Genomic DNA, 21321 nt, shown 5'->3' on the forward strand with positions numbered 1-21321 from the left:
TAATGGTCGAACCTCACTAGTGGGGGGAGGAGAATTTTACGTTTTTGGATTTTGATAGATTTGTCGTGTGTTGATGATCTATACATGGTCATTGTAGGTTGTCGTACGTGTATTTGAACCCCGAACCGTGAGCTCGGTGGGTTGCCCTTGGTCTCGGACCAAGTGGGATTGTGGTGAGTATCTTGGAACCATGCTTGTAGAATTAGTAACTTGCATGTGTTTGTATGAATGGTAATTAATTGGGAATGTCCTCTCTGTAGGCATTTCTATTGTGTAACGAGCTCGGAAAATATATTGCATTGGAGCTACGTGGAGAGGATTATACAGGTAATCTCTTGGTATTGGGGTTTGATCCCCTTCTATGTTCTACCATGCCCATTGAGGGTAATGGTAGGAAGTGTATGTAAATAATATAGGATAACATGTTCATGCATATTGTATGTGTGTTGGTACATAGGATGTACCGTGTCTCTGGCCAGTAGACGGTTTGCCTTCGGGCATTACGGACTTCCACTGGATAGGTCTCCGAGAGGGAGTTCCAGTTGACCTGGGGTCGTGGTGTGTGATCCGGATAGAAGCACACTAGGAAGTCTTGGGTGGATATGGATGGAGGGTGCCTTGGTTTGATGTTCTGGGAACACGCCTTGGTTGAGACCCGTAGGCTTATAAGCCGAGCCAATAGGCTGGACGTTGCGTGGTTCTGGCATTGACCATTCCAGCTTCGTCGTATTTTGTATCCCTATGCTCCCCTATTTCTCTAAATCTCTTGCTTTATCCCGTTTTCGGATGTTATGTTATGTTATTTATATGCATCGAAGTGAACTATTGGGCGGAGTATTCTCCAGAACCTCTGGGTTACTGAGATATATTCATATATCTCACCCCGCTTTGGGGGCTTTATTTCAGGAGGTAGCAGTGGTGCTGGAGCGGTGGGCAAGAAGCCCGTAGGATGATTTGGACTTAAGATTTCATATTTTGCATTTTTTTGGCCATTGGGACTAGGCTAGATTTAGATCATGAACAATGCATGTGTTTAGGATTATGAGTATCATTTTGTTCATGATGTATTTTGCCTAAGTTTAGTATTGATTTATCATGTTTATTTTGGAGTATGTATTATGTCATTTGAAGGTTATGATTTGTAAAGTGTAATGTGTCATTTGAAAGAATTGTAATTTGTACATGAATTGATGTAATATAGAAGTATGTAATATGATGAAAGGGCAATAGGCCTATTCTAGGATTAATTTATGTTTTATGATGTAAAGAATGCATGCAAATGGATTATGGTGATTGAAACATATTAAGTTTGAAAATAGAAGTAAAGTGATAGAAATTGAGTAATTGATGTACACTGTGATGGGTTGTAAGAGCCCCAAGGCATTGTTGGTTCTTGTGTGTGCCGCCCAATTATTATTAGGTACGATTTGAGGTTATAGAACATTTTTACAAATTTGGGGATTAATGGAAAAATAAAGGAAACTCTAGAAATTGGTAGAATTTAGGCGAACTTTGGGAGAGCATATCTCCCTCCAAAGAGGTTCGATAGGAACGTTCCATACATCGTTTTGAATCTTGAGATGTCCTCTATCGTGTGTCAAATTTTGAGGAAATTATGGGTTGGGCGTCAGCCTGTAGAAGGCAGAGAACACGGACTGCCCTGTTGGTCCCTGCATATGGGGCTGTTCTGGACCAAGTTTGGGAAATTTATTCTCGCTTCGTTTTTTGGTCAAATTCGGTGTATGATATATCAAATTGAATCTTGAGGTGTCTAGTTTGTTGAATAAAAATTTGAGAGCAATTGGTTCACTAGAGTTTCCAGAATAGTTGATTGAGTGAAGGATGTTTGGAGCTGTTTTGGGGTTGGTTGGCAGATTTGCTTGTCCAACTTCAAACGGCGATATCCGGAGCAAACAAGAACTTTATGACTCGTGTGATATCTTCCTAGAAAGGTAATTGAGTCTAGAATAACATACTAAAATACGGGAGACTTTTCGTATGCAGTTTGTCCGCAGAAAATTAAAGACTGAACCATGTTCGGATAGGTAGAAAACGTAAAAGTGAGATTTTAGCTAAGTGGGTTTATGAGAACCCTTAGTGACTCTAGAGATGTAATATATGTTATAAAAGTAGTTTAAATAATTATTCCGCAAAAATTTTACAGTTACGGTCACAGCTTTTATTTATTACGCTTTTTATTGTTTTAAATGCTCGCGTAATAAACGAAAAAAGTTTACTCGCATTTTTATAAATGAATTGTTGTGATTGTAACTGTGCTTAATATCATAATTAATGTTAACAATACCGGTGTACAACGGGCTGTTACATTGCCAAACTAACATTTTATAGAAACTTTGACATTTAAGAAACTTATGAATATATTCAAGCAATCCATAATACACAATCTACCTTAATGATATAATCTATACTAGCACAAATTAGATACCAAAGATACAATTAAAGCGCCAGAAATAAAAGGTAAGGGTTGATAAAAATGCAAACTAAATTTATTCTGGTTCAATCACCACCACTTATGATCTACATCCAGACTGAAGCTGCTCGATCAAATCTTTCACTAATGGTCAAGCTTTAAGGGTGTTTGATAAACCACTACAATCTTTAAGATTTTGGGTGCTTAGAAACCTTACAACCTCCAAGTGTACGGGTACTAGGCAACCTTACAATTCTCTCCAAACTTTCCTAGGTATTGGGCTAATTTTCAAACTCAATGGGTCTCACAACCTTTTCAACTAAAGTATACAAGAAAGAAGTGTTTGGAAATAAATATACACTATCAAAATATGGCTATACAACTTGAAGCATTATGGGTATATGGATTTTCACAGTGTAACCTATAAAAGCTCTCAAATTATCCTTAAGATGTATAATAATAATGATTAAACTTGTTTAGAGCCATAAGGAATGTATTTATAGTGATTTTGCCCCAAACTAGCCGTTTATGACTGTTTATATCTATTGTAAACTTACTAGCTAGTAAGGATTCGAATACTTGCTTCTCGAAATGAAAGATTTGAATCCTTTCATGAGGGATTCGAATCCTCCCCTGACAGCAAGTGGAACATGGTCAAAAATATATTTTTACACTCCATTTCACTTTCAAATGGTTCCTAATATTATAGAAACATATAATTGGCTTTTGGAAAGATTTTTATAAGGTTAAAAGATATTCAAAACATGGTAAAAGCATGTTGAAATCATTTTCCAAACCTTATTGACTCTTATGTATGAATTTCACAAATGAAAACTAATATGATTAAAAAAAATCATTACATGCACATTCTTAGCTCTTGTAAAAAGGGATTATCATATTTAGCATATGTAACTTATTTTTCTTTGTTTGAAAAGCATGCAAACATGACTTGTATAAGAGTCATTTAATATTGATAGATTAATCAATATTGAGCTCATGCAATGCAATTCAACATATACCCTTATAATTAAATCTAAGTCCAAAAAGTATGATCCAATAGGGACAAGGACTTAACTTATTGGATCTTGATCTTCACTTCAACCTAGATGCTTGATTTGTTGGTTTTGAAATACTTTGACGCTTTGTTGGATTTGATCATCTTTTACCATGACTTGTAGGATTAAACTTTTCTTCAAGGTTGTCCATGGTTTGTTGCCTTTGATCTTTGATTTTTCTCCTCTTATTCTTCGTTGTTGCTCTTGATCCATTGCTAGCTTTCTTTACAACTGTTGCGACTCGGCAAGTGCACCGGTCGTAAAGTAATAAAGTATACTGAGTACGAGATTGTTCCCACTAGGATTGAGTTTTCAAACACTAGTTCGCTAATCGCGGTTTAGTTGGACAATCAATATTGAGATTAAGAGAATTAAAATTGAAAAAAATTAATAACATGAAAATTAAAATTCGGAATTAAAAACAATTGGAAAGATGATTGAATTAAAGATTAAAAAAAGCATAGTTATGGTTTCGACTTCCCTCAATCTCCTCTATATGCTATGAATTAAACTGTCAAGAATCTGCTCTTAATATAATGCCAATCAATTCATTCTAAGTTAATCAGGGCTAAATTCCTTGTTATCCTAAATCTATGTGATCTTGAAAGAACACTAGTTCCCCGATTATTCCCCAAGAAAACATGCATTAAGATCAAGAATTTAAAGATTGCACAATTGCCATATGTCTATCCCTAGATCAAAATGATTATGATAAATTTATCAAGTCAGGGTTCATGCACCAACATCCCTATTGTCATACAATTCCCCTAAATCAATCTATAAGGAGAAAACTCATAGAAAGTATTAAAGAAAGATAAATTTATTCAAATATAAAAGGAGAAGAATTTAGAGACAATTTAATTTATAAACATAAGGATTCAATTGGATTCCATCTACCTCTAACTACATAAAAGTTTAGCCTAGCATACTGAATTGAAAAACAATAATAAAGAAAAGAGAACCCTAAGCCTCCATTGGTGTGATGTTGACTTGGTTCCTCAGTGTTCCAATGCTCCACAACAGGATTCCTCCTTGTGCTTCTTCAGACACCTCTCCGTTGTTGAATTTTTTTTGGTCTAAGGCCCTTTATTTATAGAGGAGAAACATATCTTTTAATTTCCATTCAAATCTCCTTCAAATCTTCATTCAAATCTTAATTTGGATATTGATAATAATTGGGCCTGAATTTTTACGCATCAGAGCGTTTTAGCGCCCATTAGAGCGCTAAAACGCTCTCACAGTATAATGTTGTCTGCCTTAAAGCATTTTAACGCTCATATGGGCGCTAAAACGCTCTTTTCGAAAGGAACTTTGTGCTGTTAGGGCGTTTTAGCGCTCTGTTGGGCGCTAAAACGCTCTCCTCCAGTGGATTTTGACTATTTTACTTCTTTAGGGCGTTTTAACGCGTTGTTGGGCGCTAAAACGCTCTCCATCAGTCTGTGAGTTGCTTGTAACTTGCTTTCTTTGAGGCTTTCTTCGGTATTCAACATCTCCTTGCATTATTTTATGTCAAAATACCTTCAAAATAAGCAAGATTATCACATGTTAGCTAGAAATCCATTCTTTATGATTTTATACTGTAAAACCTTAATTTCCATGCAATCTACTATGTAATCCTTCTATAAAGTAGCCTAAAAACATGGTAAACCAAGGGTTTGAAATACTTTGAAGCTTGTTGGATTTGATATCTTTTACCATGACTTGTAGGTTTAAACTTTTCTTCAAGGTTGTCCATGGTTTGTTGCCTTTGATCTTTGATTTTCTCCTCTTATTCTTCGTTGTTACTCTTGATACATTGCTAGCTTTCTTTATAGCTCATATATGTTCTTGCCATCATATATCTTCAATCTCCACGCATAGTTGATGCTTTTTACTATTGATCAATGCTATTTTTTTTTGCCTCTTTATTATCATCAAAACATACCTTATACCCACATGTGTTAGCTCAACCAAGAAGTCAGTCAAAGCCTGAGACTAATGGCATGGAGAGATTCATTAGAAATCTCATAATTAGATAACTCAATTACCCGAGTTATCGCATTGTCATATAGTAGTAACTGACCTTTTAGGTGATGAAGACAATCTTTTCCTCATTCTGGGGTGCATGTGAATTTGATTGTATTTTGACAAGGCGGCCATAAAAGAAAATAGTTGAAATCTTGAGGATTCGTTAAAAATCTAGTTTATATTAGGCATGAGATATAAATCTTTTGGGTGGGCCAGGTTCAAGTCAATGTAGTCTACACATACAAGCTATTTCTCATTTTCTTTATTTGCCAACATAACATTGGTGAGCTAGGTGGTATATTGGATCTCATATATAAAGTCAATTTTTTAGGAGTTCTTTAACATCCTTTTTGCTTGCTTGCGCTCTGGGCTGATCTTCCTTTTTTTTTTTTTTTTTTTGAGAAATTGATTGAGCACCTGGGTACACATAAAGAATGTGGTAACAAAAGTTTGGATTAGTTCTCGATATATCTAATGGCTTCCAAGCAAAGACATTTCGGTTCTTCTTAGGAAACATATCAACTTTTTTCTAAGGTTAGGCTCCAAAGCTCCTCTTATTTTGGTGTGCTCTTTAGGGTCTCTCCAAGTACTAGCTTCTTTAATTCTTTTTGAGGTTTTGGCATTGGTTGCTGGTCAGTTTCACTCATCTTCAGCTCGATAAACATGATTGAGTTGTCCTTTGGTTTTACCTCCTTGCCTTTACCTTTAACTAGCTCTCCATAATAGTTTTGTAGAGGCGAGGACAACCTTCTAGTGATGATTTTCATTATTTCAAAGTAGGAGGTATCCGAGGCTCTCTGACCTCCTTTCACATTTATCACTTCATTCTTTGTCCCAATGAACTTCATTTCTTGGTGGATGGTCGAAACCATTGCGCCGATGCCATGGATTGTCGATCTGCCTAGGATGACATTGCATGTAGATGTGTAATCTCCTATATGAACCACACTTGTTTTGATCTGTACATCTCTCGGGTTCCTAAAGTCGACATTAACTCAATTGACCCCTTAGGAGGTGATCGTTCTCCATTAAAGCTAATGAGTTCGACAGTGCGGAGTTTGAGGTCATTGTTGTCTAGATTCAACTTTTGGAAGATGTCCTAAAACATGATATCATATGAGCTTTCATCGTCCATGAGCATCCTTCTCGCATTACAATAAACCAAACTCCTTAAAATGCATGGGTGACCTCATTGCCAAGTAATATTCCTTTCATGTTCAAGGGGGAGGTGAATGTAGGGTAGAGTAGTGGTCAATGGAAGAAGATGGTTGCCCTTTGTTTATGCAAGCGTACAAAAAGGTGAATTGCTGAAAGGTCACCTCTCTGTGTATGCGGGTATCAATTTTTGTTAGATGGAATCCTTAGGAATATCTTGTAATGGGTGCCAAAACCATTATATCTTGAGTTCCATATATACGCAGATGTAGATGTTATGTATCATAATCATGAGATGCACATGCAAGGCAAAGAAATATTAAGTGATAGAAATATTTTGTCGTGTAATGTGTGTAATGTGACGATGAATTTCAATTATATCCTTTATATATGATTTTTAAAATGATAAATGATTAACATAATGATTTTTTATTTTTTAAATCATTTTGTTATTTTTTTTTTCATATTAATGACTTCTAACTATTAAATAGATTTTAGTCTATACAATATTTTGTTAAATAAATTTCTTAGAACTATCTTTATATATATTTTCATAAAGTTAATGTGTAATAATATGTTATTGACTTTTTTTTTGGTAAACATGTTATTGACTCTTAGTTTCTACAATCCATATTTCTTTTTATAATTAATTATCTATTATATTTTGCATGTGATTTTTTAGAAAGACTATTATATATAAGATAAATTTATCGGTCATAGACTCACACATGTTATGAATCCATAAAAAATTTAATTGATAGAGCATCCTCGCAAGCATTGATCTAATATGTCAAATCTATATTACTGCATGTAGTTGTAATATATATATATATATATTGACTATAGTTTAAAGGTAGAAATAAAATATAGTGGCTGAGAAATAAAAAATCAAAAACTAGTATAAATGTATAATGTTTAATTCTATTGTTTATTTTATAGAATGTTGATTGGTATTTTTTCAAGTTATTTACTTTATTATCTAATAATTGTATTGTTACTTTATTTTGACATGTGAATTATATTTTATATTTTGATACTTCTTTATTTTTCATTATTTATATGTAAACATATTAGTATAACGTTTTTAATTAGACAATATACATGATAAATATAAATCGCGAAAAAACATTGAATAATTTAATTAAATTTTTTATCGTCGCAAATAAAAAATATGTATGTATCATTCATCACTTGGGCAAAGTTTAAGATAAATAGATAGTACATATGAATATATTTAATAATATTAAATTGAAAATAAGAACACTTGAAATGGAAACGTCAGGAATCACGATTTTTTCCACCATCGGTTTCAGACTTGCATGGCAGAGGCGCTCCTCATGGATGGCATTTTTGTAAATTTAGACAGAAAGAATGCAAATATCAATGCTTTTTCCGATATTTACATAATCCGTGACGTGCTCGAACATGGCCAGTCCGATCCCCGCTACACCCTTCTCGAAAACAAACACAGAAATTCACAATCTCAGCCATCCATTTTGTCCACGTCATCGATCCTCGTCGTTCTAGATCCAACGGTCCACAAAGGCCCCTCACACAACAAGACAAAACGCCTCGAGCCTCAAAGGTTCACCTCACCTGAACCCTAGAGCAGACCCGAACCGCGACGGGAACCCGTTTGCCACCACAGAGAGAGAGAGAGAGAGAGAGAGGTTTATCATCGATTCATCTCCCCTAACCCAGTAGACGAAGGAGAGAGAAATTATAAAACAGAGTTAGAGAGAGAAACAAAAACCATTGTGTTCCGAATTTCCACACTAAAAATATTGGGTGTTCAATTCAATCCCTTCATTCCCTGAAACTAACCATTGAATCCAATCACGTTCATCATCAATACCTCGGGTCGTGTGATTTTTCAAATTTCATACATAGCTGCAGTCTCAGTCTCAGGTTTCTTTCTTCGATGCTCTAGGTTAAAGGTTATTTCTGAAGTGCTTGGATTTTCGGTGTAAGGTTTTGTATGAGATATAGGATTTCGTATTTGATGGATGAGATCTGGGAGAGGGCTGTGGAGACGGCGTTAGACGGCGAGAAGGACCACGCCTCGGCTCGAACGATAACCCTAGACGGCGCCGTTAAGTGTGTCCAGGGACGGTTACCACCTCCGAGCCTTCTGGAGAGGTTCGAGAACCTTCAGCACCTGTCGATTGCAAACGTCGGCGTTTCGTCGCTGGAGCAGTTCCCGCGGCTTCGGAATCTTCAGAAGTTGAACCTCTCCGACAACCGAATCGCCGGTGGACTCGAGTTTCTGGTCCAGGCTGGGTTGGATTCACTGCGGGACCTTGATCTTTCCAACAATCGGATTCAGTATATTGAGGATCTCGCGCCACTCGCGCAGGTGAAGCTTGTTTCGCTGGATCTGTATGAGTGTCCCGTTACGCGGGTTAAGGATTATCGATCTAGGGTTTTTGGGTTGATTAAGTCTCTTAAGTACTTGGATAAGATGGATGCGGAGGAGAACGAGAGGCCTGAGTCTGATGATGAGGACGAAGAGGAGGATGAGGAGGAGGAGGAGGATGACCCTGGTAGTGGGGAGATTGATGGGGAAGAAGATCGAAACTTCGGGATGAACAACGGGCACAGTGAAGGGGTTGATGGAGTTGTTGATGCTGATGAAGATGAGGAGAGTGATGCGGATGAAGAAGTGACGGAGACGTCGAGGCAGAGGGTGAATGGGTTGAACAGCCAACAGGAGAATGGGTTTCGAGTTGCGCCCGTGGTTGGGAATGATGTGGAGGAGGATGAGGACGAGGAAGATTCTGGGGAGGAGATTGATGAGGAGGGTGATGAGGATGATGTGGTTGAGGTTCATGAGATTGATGACAGCGATGATGAAGAGGATGGGGTTGAGTATGATGAGGAGGATGATGACGATGATGACGACGACGATGAGGATGATGACGAGGAAGAAGAGGTTGACAATGATGAAGGGGTTTTTGCAGAACCTGAGAGTACTGGACGGTTGACAAGCACGGAAGGGGAGATTGATGGGCATGAACAGGGTGAGGAAGATGGAGATGAAGATGACAATGGGGAGACTGGCGAAGATGAGTTAGGGGTAGAGGATGATGGAGAGTTTGAAGATGACGATGAAGTGAGATAACCCTTCTGATCAACTTTTGTTTTTATTTATTGCATGCAAGGCTTTTTATTTATGTTTGTTTAATTACTTATCTTCCGCTTTTCCGTATTCGTTTTGCTAATTATTTCGGTTGGGTATGTTGGTTTTTAAGGTTGTCAGATTGCTGAAGAGAGGGCGATAGTTTTGGATGCTCTTAATATTCATAAAACTCTGTTGACTGATGCTTGCTAATGGATTTGAACTTTTGTCTGTTTGATTTAATTTCTTTGCATTATGTGATTTTTCTCTTTGCGTGGGATTTGAACTAACTTGTGTCTTGCCTGTTTTGCTAGTTAAAACGTAGACTTTTTCCTCCTTGCCCTTAATGCATGATAGTGTTGATGATTATTTTTTTGGTTCTACACCCAGTACTTTTTGCCTGTGCTTTTAAAATATGCTAATTCAGATACTTGTCTCTGCCTTAACTGATGAACAGTATGCATTATTATTGTGTGTGCTGTTGTTTTTATATCCCTGTAAAATGCTTTTTGCATATTTATCTAGTTACCGGTATCCAACCCCACAAAATTAAGACTTTCCTAATTACCTCTTTACCCCCATGTTTTTAAATATTCATTTTTGGTGTAGGTGAGCTAATGTACTAGAGACTTGGACTTTTTTAGTTACTTTCCTTTTGCATTGTCCTGGATGCATCTTTTTTTGCAGAAATTAAGATGAAAATAATGCTTTGCAGAGAGGCGAACCGGCACAGCAGTCTTAATTGGAATTGCAGTTTGATTGTTAATAACCATGTTTGCTATTTTGACTGGTCGAAAGTTTCAGAGTTTGCATTTCTTTAAATTTCTTATATTTTAATGTGTAAAATTCTTTACATTTTATTATGTAAAATTCTTTACATTTTAATATGGAATATTCCTTCCTATGCTTTGCTGTTAGTTGTCCTTTTTTTTTTAACATGTATTTGGCAATCTTGATTTGTTCAAATTTTGATTACTATAGGATTGTTATGTTCATCTTTTAAGCCCATTTTCTTTTGTTGTTATGCATCAGTCTGCATTTTTTTTCCACTTTTTATTGGATCGTAACAAGTAAGGAGGGGACCAATAATAGTTTGTATGTTTTGCTGTCTTTCAAGTTATCTTGTTTATAGGGTTAAGATTATGATGTGGTTAGGGACTTTTATTATTTTCTTAATTGGCCTTTTCTGAGATTTTATTGTTTCCATGTACTGCTTCTGCTGTTACACTTCTAAAGCTTATTTTTGTTGTAAAATAAGATTTTAAAGAATATGTTATAGTTATATGTTGTCTTTCAAGTTATTTTGTTTATCGGGTTAAGATTATGATGTGCTAGTTTGTAGATTTGTATTATTTGCGTAATTGGCCTTCGCTGAGATTTTATTGTTTCAATGTATTGCTTCTGCTGTGGTACTTCTAAAGCTTATTTTGTCGTAAACTAAGATATTAAAGAATAATCTGGTCTTGGGATTTGTTTGTGCTTTTATAGTCTTTTTTATGTGACGCTCTGACAGGAGTCTTCTCTGTTTTAGTTGTTCTGAGTCTTGAATTGTGATAAAGCATATAGGATGTGGATTTGTTCGAAATTTGTTATTGATATGTTTGAGATATGAAGGATTTTAAGTTTTTAATGTTTCCATGTGCACTGTGACATTGAATTGCTTTTACTAGAACTAATGTAATTGCCAATGGTTATTTGATTAGGCTTGTGGCAGTGTAGGAGTGCTTGTATCATATATTATTTTTTGTTTATTATATTTCATTAAAATTACTTTTAACTGTATCTTATATTTCATTAAAATTACTTTTAACTGTTTATTATATTGTCTGTCTTTTCCCCCTCAATTCTTGATTCAAGATTTTATCTCAACTTTTTAATCAAACTATGGAATTTTTGTTCTTGATTCAAGATTTTATCTCAACTTTTTAATCAAACTATGAATTTTTGCTGGAATCACAGGAAGAAGACTATGGTGCTGGATATCTTGTTCAGCCAGTTGGACAGGCTGAGGCTCTCAATGCTGGGCGTGCTGACGCTGATGGCGGAAATGATGATGGTGAAGAGCAGGAGGAAGTTGATGATGAAGACAATGATGATGTTCAGGTGTTGCCTCCTGCCTCTTCACACCCCAAGAGGAAGAGGGATGATGATGGCGATGAAGACGAGGACAATGAAGAAGATGAAGATGTGGAAGCATTCAAAAAGTCATCCAAGAAGCATCATTGACGCGCCATTCTAATATATCTCATGTTCTTGTTCTGTTGATTGCTTCCAAGTATTGGAAGCCCTGAAAACCTCAGTTTACATAGAACGGTTATGGTTAGTTATTTAGGTATTTAGCTCTCTTGAACAGAGGACATATTAGGGAAAAGAATTGTATGTTGGGTGGAAATATATCAAGTTAGTTCAAAAAGTCGTTAGTGTTTTTTCCCTCTTCCCTTTCACAGTAGCCGTTGCTCTATAAAATATTCAAATGGCAGTTATCAGAGGTTTACCGCTCATGTGCTTGATGCAGGTTTTGGCTTTGCAAAGGAACTGGCTGAGTGGCTGGCTGGTGCCTGGAGGGAAGCAAAGGGTGGGAACCTTTTAAATTTTTGTTTTCAAATCTCTAGTTTATTGGAGCACTTTTTTGGTGGGACAAAAAAATATACAAAAAAAGAAAAAGAAAAAGAAAAAGGAAAAGCTTGTAAAACACCTGCAGATAGTTCTTATGAAAATGATTCGGATCAATCAAATTGGGTGCGTGTTCTAATGACGTGGCTAGTTCGTAAATTATTGCCATTGTTACGTGGAATTATTCCAGTTTCTATCTTATATAGTTTATATTTATAGAGTTTGTTGACAACATTGAAGGAACCTTGGTACCGTCGTAGTTGTCATCTGCCAGGTAGTGTGCCAATGGGCCCCCCGATTTGCGTGTGCAATTGTTTTATCTCTAAAATTGACCCATTAAGCATATACCAACACACTGGTCCTCTCCATTATGAATGCTTTGTATTTTATGTTCTGCCACGTGGTGCTGATATTAGGTTTTGATCTTCAATTGGACGGTGGGATTCACCGTTGAAGTTAACATTTGCATTTGTCTTTCCTCTTTGGAACCAAACGAATTGGACTCCGAATTTTTTTTTTTTTTTTTTGTAATAATTGGACTCCGAATTTAGCGTTGTAGTCCTAAGGAGCAATCCTAAAAGCTCGCGTGAACTACACGCAACATTTTCATGACCGAGCTTGGGTGAGGTATGGCTTTCACGCGATTGTTGCTCATTTGTCTATTGAATTGGTGGGAGCTCATTTTCCTGAGTTTAAAATATAATTAATTTCTGACGAGGAAGTCTTTTCATTTCGTTAGCAAAAAGTTTTTCACACTATTATGTATTGATACATGAGTAAAATAGTAAAACTTTTGATGTAGCAGTTGTAAGAGTTGCATTTTTTCCTTTTTTGCTAAAAGAAAGTTATTATTTTTTTAATAATGCATAAATTTATGATTGAGTAATAATATAAAAAACATATATTGATAATATGTCAAATAATTTTTAACAATTAAATATTGAATCAATTTTATAATTTATTTGCAACCAATTAATAATTTATTTACATTGTGATATGTGGTTAACTGAAAGTAATTTATGAACTAAATTTAATTTAATACTTAATTAATTAATATACAAAATAAAATAAAACACTTTTTCACTAATTCACTAATAGACCAGCACTGATATATACCTAAAAGATCCAGCAGAAAACTAACAAAATTATCCATCACAATTGATTTCTCTTCCAAAGCTCATGAAAGTCAATGACTTATATATTTTAGTTTTTTTGTCAACAATACCTCACTTTAGAAATCCAAAAGACAAAGCCCATTCAACACAACAATGTCAAAAGAAAAAAAAAAAAAGCATACAAGCCTAGCATGGTCGGAAGGACAAGAAACCAAACACCACAAAAGGCATAAATATTGTAACTTCGATACAAATATCGCCATAATATTTACAAATTAACAAAACCCAACACTCAAGTATAATCAGCATAACAAAGCACGTAATAATTCAGTTAACACTGAACGCAAGATTTTTATTTATAAAGTTTATGTATATTGAGCACCCTCTTACTCCAAAGCATGCATCAACTTAAAATATCAAGTCATCTAACCAAAGTTGTCAACATGCGTACATTTGTATTTATTTTGCCCAATTCCAACATCAAATTCATATACACATTAATTTTAATTGCTCAACGAATTATCAAGAATATTACTTCTAACTTGATTTTTCTTTTCTTTTCTTTTCCAATTCTTGATTATTTTTTAACAACATTCGGGCTAACCCATTTTAACATGCTTTCATCGAGGCCATATAGAACAAATCAAAATCTATGGTAGAGGGAATACCATAAGTGAGGAGCAATCAGCACTGGCTAAATATATGTTATCATAAATAAGTAGTTTGTGTAAATATTGCACTCCATCATTGGTGTGACGAAAATATTATTATGAAGCCTTTCAAATTTCACAATAATTTTGTATATTGTTTTTGCTAAATGTACTGCTACTACCTTATTTGGGTGGGTGTTGGTAGGCTATTTCAGGTTAATATTTGTTATGTGTTAATTAGGTGATTCCTTAAAGCAAATTATGGTTGGATGTTGATAGATCAAATAAACACCAACCAGAAAATGGTAAAACCTATAAATGACTCATCAAAACCAAGCAAGAGGTGGCAGAGACATAGGTCCTCCTTTGTAGGAGACCATTGAGGAAGGAACATGAACGGTTCCTTTTGTATTATGGGTTTTACTTGACCCTGCAACACTTTCTTCCTTTTCTTTCTTTCTTTGGAGAACCCTGCTAGGTCTCCCCATCCAGGTAACTTTTCTTCACAATTCATCCTCAATATTCTCAAATAATAAGAAAATTAAAAAAGTACGACATAAAAAAAAAAAAAACATTATTTATCTGGTTTTGTCTCTAACTTTTTTTGTTTTTTATCTTTTAATTTTCTAAACTCTTTCTTGTCAGGGTTCTCAATCATTGTGAGAAGAGTAGGTAGCTAGGGGGAAAAGGTGGCGTTTCCGGCATCGTTGTGGTTTTCTACGTAAAAACCTTTTGGCCGGAAACCCATAACAACAATGTCTTCCTCCCCTCATAACTCTTCTCCTGATAATGCAACACCTGATAATGCCACACCTGATAACACAACCCCTGATGATGCCGCTCCTGATAACTCAACACCTGATAATTCCTCTCCTGATAATTCAACACCTGATAACTCAACACCTGATAATGCCGCACCTGATAATTCAACAGCTGATAACTCAACACCTGATAATAAAACAGCTGATAACTCAACACCTGATAATGCCACACCTGATAATTCTACACCTAATAATTCTAAACCTAATGATGCTGCTAGTTCCTCATCATCACCTACTTTAGTGCCGAGTAAGTCTTCAACTACACCACCACCACCACCACCAGCAGCACCAAACAAATCGATATCAAATGGAAAACAGAGCCAGGAGAATGACAGCAAAGCAGCAGTTGGAGCTGCGCTTGGAGTAGGGTTTGTTCTTCTTCTTGTGGTCGTTTTTTGTTTCATTTGGTCAAGGAAGAAGAAACGAAAGCAAAAGTACTATTACGGAGAAGCTTCCCATGGACAAGGTAACAACAAGTCTAGTATTGCCTCTAGAGTTGTACTTTCATATATGTTATGTTACGTAAACTTAATATATAGAACCTGAAGGCTGATTGCATTATTAATTAATAATTAACTGTTAATGGTTTGTTACTATCTATGAGAAACCGACACTTCAAAAAAATATAACATGTCGTGTTCGATACTTCCTGATGTTTCAACACGCGTTGCATAGACTCAAAAAAAAAAAAAAATCGAAGATTGCATTGCTTTGCGTTTTTAGTTCAAACTATTAGATTCGTTAAATTATGATTATCATTTTATTGACTTTAATATAAATATTTGTGATATGTTATGTTTCTTTGCTAATTGATGGGTATTATAAGTTTAGCTTTATTTTTTTGTTAAATTATTGAATATTAAATATAATATAAATTACATACATTAAAAATATTATTTAATATCAAATCGTATCGAAATTTAGTATTTTTTAAAATTAACAAGTGTGGTGTCGTATCACATATCCTGTGTCGGTGTCAGTGCAACATAAATTACTATAATCTATTATAATTTGTAGTAATATTGACTTCATACACCTAACTTAGGTTTAAGCAATTATATCTGCATGCCATATAATTTTGCATAGACAATGCGTGTAAAACCCATGGGAATCTAGTTGTATAGTGTTTGTTAAGATATCCCATATCGGTTTTTGTAATTGGAACTATTTGTGTGTAGAGACAAGAATAATGCTCTTTCCATTGAAGAGGTATAACATCTCATGTACCAATGATCTGTGAGGCAATGGTATATATAGATCAAAGTTAAGTGAAGAGTCATCCCGAAATAATGTCAGGTGAAAGCTGAGAACAAATAGGGAATGTGTAATGAGGGCACAATGACTTTGGGTGTATTTTAGAGTAACAACTCTCTAATTAATGTATAGATGATACCTCTTCAACGGGGCTGAATAGGGGTATTTATAGGTGAGAAAAATTCTCCAATAAAGAGTGAGAGAATAATCCCATAACTGAAGCTCATTTTTAGTATAATAGTAATATGTACTATTGCCATTTATCTTCTTACATCTGTATTTAAGATAATTTTTTTCTCTCTTCCATGTCATCAATTAGCATTGTTGTTTGGTTTTATTGGAGGAATGTATAGAAAAGTGAGTGGGACGAGAGTATTGTAGAAATTTTTCTATAATTGATTTGATCCTAGTGACTCTCATTGTGTACGAGGCAAGTACGCTCATCTAAAACGTGAGATGTAAGTTGTGGTTGTGCAATGGGTGCAGCTCAGTTGGTAATTTGGCGCTGAGTTAGTGGGGTTGGATATGTGTTCGATTCCCGCTGAATGCATTTTTGGGGAGGGGGCTGAACCTTTAGCCATCACTGTTCCCCCGCACTCCGGATTAGTCTCATAGCCGGCTCAAAGAGTCGAAGCTCGTGGGGATACCGAAAGGAGCCAACTCGTCTCAAAGAGATAATTAGGGTTGGGTAACTCCAAAAAAAAAAAAAAATGAGATTCGGGATATAAAATTCTCACTTTAGGGATAGAGGGGGAGTGACCCCCAATTTGAACTTTAGTGACTGGCTGGCCAATGTGGCTGGTCCACAACATAATGTTTGCGCAATTTTTACCGTGTGAGCTAGCTTTGAGGTTGAGTTAGGCATAATTATCATTACATGATACTAGAGATTCCACATGCTTCGGCTAGGCCAATCTGCAGATTTTCCAGTGAACCTCGGGTGTTAGAGGAGATGTTAAGATACATAACTATCCACTATGCCAAAAAAGGGAAAAAAAAAAAAAAAAAAACTGTTATGGTCATCATATTTGGCATAATGCATACTTATATCGTATTGAGAATGATTGTTTAGGAAGAACTTGGAATATGAACACTGATAGATAACTATTCCCTATGCCAAACGAGGAAAAACTTTATTATGATCATCATATTTGGCATTATTGCATACTTATATCCTATTGAGAATGATTGTTATATATGGAAGAACTTGGAATATGAATACCGATACTTCATTCTTAATTAGACTTGTTTATTTATACTCCAGAGCAAGGACTTTCTTGACGCTAAAATGTTTGGTTCAAATAATGTTGGTTTCTCTTTCCTTTGATTGTTTTAAAATTATCTTTGACACAACCAATCAAATTAAATAAGTGGTTGATACTTAACGGGTTCCAAAATAACTTGCACAGGGAGTAACTACTACAACAGTAGCCAGCACCCTCTCCCTAGTTGGCAATCAGGTCAGGGTCCTCATGGGTCGGATCATGTTGCAAGGATACACCAATCACCTAATGGAATGATGGGTCCTCCTAATGGTAGCTGGGGTCCACCACCTCCTCTAATGTACAGTGGTGACATGAGTTCCAATTACTCAATGGGAATGGGACCAGGTTCTCTACCTCCTCCTTCTCCAGGCCTTGCTCTTACACTTAAGGGGGGTACCTTCACTTATGAGGAATTAGCAGCAGCCACTAGAGGATTTGCAAATGAGAATATTATAGGACAGGGTGGATTCGGTTATGTCCATAAGGGAGTATTGCCTAATGGAAAAGAAGTGGCAGTTAAGAGTCTCAAAGCAGGTAGTGGACAAGGAGAACGAGAGTTCCAAGCTGAGATTGACATCATTAGCCGTGTTCATCATCGACATCTTGTGTCACTTGTTGGATACTGTATTTGTGGAGAGCAGAGAATGTTGGTCTATGAATTTGTTCCCAACCAAACTTTGGAACATCACCTTCATGGTAAGTACTATTTATGGTTTTGCTTTTGATTTACAATCTAGGCTTAAATGAGGATGATTCTCGAGCAGTGCTAAAATTATTTTCCTGTAATCAAAAGGTTATGAGTTCGAATATAAAAAATAATTTCTTTGTAAATATGTAAATGTAAGATTGCATAGAAGGATTGTCCTCACCCTTATTCTTACTAGTGAGGGTTTACTAGGGTGATTTTTATGTAGTACAAATAAATAGCAATAATTTGGGGAACATATATTTCAGACATTTTTTTTTGTTATGATTGTTCCTAGTAAATAGTAATAAAATTTTCTAATGTATTTGATGGTCATAGGAAAGGGTGTGCCTACCATGGATTGGCCTACTAGAATGCGAATTGCACTAGGATCCGCAAAAGGGCTTGCCTACCTTCATGAAGACTGTAATATTCGATCCATCTTATATATGATCCTTATTTTGTTCATTCTTTCCTTCCATTATCTTTCTCATATATTTGCTTTATTTACAAATGAACTCAGGTAGTCCTCGCATTATCCACCGTGATATTAAAGCTTCTAATGTCCTCATTGATGATAGCTTCGAAGCTAAGGTTTCACATATTTACATAATTTTTTTTTTTTTTTTTTGCTTTAACATTTCTAATACATATAAGTTATTACATTTACTTCCAAAATGATATCCTTTTGAATTGAAAAATTAAAACATTATAATTATAAAAACTTTTATAATCTTGTAATAAATTATAATTATAAAAATATCTTGATTTTGATCTAAAACGACGTTTTAAGTTCAATACAGATAATTCATATGTATTTATTACAGAAAAAACAAATCCATTTTTTTTTTCTTAATAAAGTTTATTGTCTACATACTTACCCAATTTAACTAATCTCTTGCTATCACACATTACCAATCTTTTGTTGCTGAAGCTAATTGATTTTTCCAATGATTCATCTTAATCAGGTGTCTGATTTTGGATTGGCTAAGTTGACTACTGATACCAATACGCATGTCTCAACTCGTGTCATGGGAACATTCGGGTAATTCTCCATCCCATGCTCTCTAGCTAATACCTGTAGTAACTCTAACAAAGAAAGAGTTTTGCTCTGATCATAAGTAGAACGTGGTCAATTTTCTTCAGACAAACGTAATCTGTGACATTAACTATTCAAAATGCACTTTTAACTACAATATACTCAATGACATACATGATTCCCCCCTAACACCCATCAACTTCACCATTCAGCTAGTGTCTTATCCTTCTTACGGTTAGGAGCTGCTACTTGTGAAAAAAAATATGTTTAAATAAATTAGTCCAGCTTAACCAAGATTTGCACACTAATACAGGTACCTGGCCCCAGAATATGCATCAAGTGGAAAATTGACAGAGAAATCTGATGTTTTCTCATTTGGGGTCATGCTATTGGAACTCATAACTGGGAAGCGACCTGTGGATCTGACAAATACCATGGACGATAGCTTAGTGGACTGGGTTAGTACTATATATATATAAAGATTATATTTATAAACTCTTACAAACTTAACTATGCACTAAGAGTAGTACTACATAAATCAACTCATGAACTACCTTTATAGTTAAGTTTGTACATAGACCAACTTGACTATATACTAAAAGTAGTTCATGAGTTAGTTTATGTACTACTCTTAGTGTATAGTTAAGTTTATAATAGTTTATAAATATAACTTTTATATATATATATATATATATATATATATATATATATTTCTCCTTGTCATTGTGCAAAGCTGTAGATTTCAAATATATTGCGGTTTAGAGTGAAGTAGTACCCCAAAAAGCATTTCGGTTTTCAAGTTCTTTAGTTGTCCTACAACTATTTTTTTTTTTATATGAAAATCATTGTGAAACTGTGTAACAAACAGGCTCGACCACTCCTGAGTCGTGGGCTGGAGGAAGATGGCAACTTTGGAGAGTTGGTTGATCCATTTTTGGAGGGCAACTACAATAGTCAAGAAATGACAAGGATGGCAGCCTGTGCTGCTGCAAGCATTCGTCATTCGGCTAAGAAGCGCTCAAAAATGAGTCAGGTAAATTCAAGTGCAAACGATAAATAATTAAGTACCACATTGATCATGAATCAATTAAGTATCATATAAATAAAAAAAAGATTAAAGATTTATCATGTTACATAAGAATAATTTCTTCTCACATTTTGTGTATCGGAAGAGAAATTATTTTCATGTAACATGATAAATCTTTAACCCATAAAAGAATTCATAAATTTATTTTCTTTGAAGTTTTGTATTGAGACGTGATTGCCTCTCCTCTCATAATAATATGGTACACATACACGAAGACAGACGAGTTAATTAATGGCCATATTGCCATTTATAAAACCTTGAAGATAGGGAACTTGATGCTATATATTCATAATATGATTAATCCAAAAAAATATATATATTCATAATATGACTAAATAATATTATGACCAAAATATTGCCATTTATAAAACCTTGAAGAGAGGGAACTTGATGCTATATATTCATAATACGATTAATCCAATATATATATATATATATATATATATATATATATATATATTTTCATAATATGATCAAATGGTGGTAGCTCAGTTGGCGCATGGGAGCTAAGCAGATGGAGGTGGGAGCATGTATTCGAATCTCTCCAGTACCACCTTTGGGAGGGGTTTAAAGCCTTAATTTTGGACCCGCCCCGAATCGGATTAGTTGCGAAGCAATGAACCGATTGAAATATTTCAAAAAAAAAAAAAGGCATAGTTTTAATTATGTTTGAGAAATCATAGTTTTTTTTTTTTTTAGTAATCTGAAATCATAGCTTTAATTGGAGGACATGCATGTACATCTTGAAAAAATAGTGATACATATGAATTTATATATATTGATCACTTAATTATATATGTGCAGATAGTAAGAGCATTGGAAGGAGATGTATCACTGGAAGACTTGAAGGAGGGGATGATGAAGTCTGGAGGGCAAAGCAGTGTTTACACATCTTCATCTGGGAGCTCAGACTATGATACAATGCAATACAATGCTGATATGGCAAAATTCAGGAAGGCAATAATGTCAAGCCAGGAATTTGGTGACAGCAGCGACCTCTCTAGTAAGGAGATGGGCTATCGTTAG

At 35.2% G+C, this 21321-nt stretch overlaps 2 protein-coding genes across 3 annotated transcripts; both read left to right on the plus strand.

The window, feature by feature from the left end:
- The first annotated feature begins 8261 nt into the window (after positions 1 to 8261).
- Positions 8262 to 12519, plus strand: LOC133297116 (acidic leucine-rich nuclear phosphoprotein 32-related protein-like). Of its 2 annotated transcripts, none has more exons than XM_061496181.1 (2): positions 8262 to 9760; positions 11726 to 12519. In XM_061496181.1, exons 1-2 carry the CDS (start codon positions 8627 to 8629, stop codon positions 11990 to 11992), a joined length of 1401 nt encoding a protein of 466 aa, XP_061352165.1. In that variant the 5' UTR covers positions 8262 to 8626; the 3' UTR covers positions 11993 to 12519. The 2 variants fall into 2 exon arrangements, with proteins under 2 accessions (XP_061352165.1, XP_061352167.1); XM_061496183.1 differs by having other exon boundaries at positions 8262 to 9759; positions 11710 to 12519.
- A 2380-nt stretch (positions 12520 to 14899) lies between these two features.
- Positions 14900 to 21321, plus strand: LOC133297115 (proline-rich receptor-like protein kinase PERK4). Its single transcript, XM_061496180.1, has 8 exons — positions 14900 to 15431; positions 17629 to 18180; positions 18509 to 18595; positions 18693 to 18763; positions 19138 to 19214; positions 19522 to 19666; positions 20077 to 20241; positions 21100 to 21321. Exons 1-8 carry the CDS (start codon positions 14900 to 14902, stop codon positions 21319 to 21321), a joined length of 1851 nt encoding a protein of 616 aa, XP_061352164.1.

Source organism: Gastrolobium bilobum, unplaced genomic scaffold (genome assembly GCF_033153095.1).
Source record: "Gastrolobium bilobum isolate Gb01-03AN ecotype WA unplaced genomic scaffold, APGP_CSIRO_Gbil_v1 utg44018, whole genome shotgun sequence".
NCBI classification, from domain to species: Eukaryota; Viridiplantae; Streptophyta; class Magnoliopsida; order Fabales; family Fabaceae; genus Gastrolobium; species Gastrolobium bilobum.

Bases quoted from the DNA above. Each gene is read 5' to 3' on its own strand.
- LOC133297116 (XM_061496183.1), top strand. From the start codon at position 8,627: ATGAGATATAGGATTTCGTATTTGATGGATGAGATCTGGGAGAGGGCT. The intron at 9,760-11,709 runs AGTGAGATAACC...AAACTATGAATT, and splicing joins GAGTTTGAAGATGACGATGA to TTTGCTGGAATCACAGGAAG.
- LOC133297115 (XM_061496180.1), top strand. From the start codon at position 14,900: ATGTCTTCCTCCCCTCATAACTCTTCTCCTGATAATGCAACACCTGAT. The intron at 15,432-17,628 runs GTAACAACAAGT...TAACTTGCACAG, and splicing joins AGAAGCTTCCCATGGACAAG to GGAGTAACTACTACAACAGT. The intron at 19,667-20,076 runs GTTAGTACTATA...TGTAACAAACAG, and splicing joins ACGATAGCTTAGTGGACTGG to GCTCGACCACTCCTGAGTCG.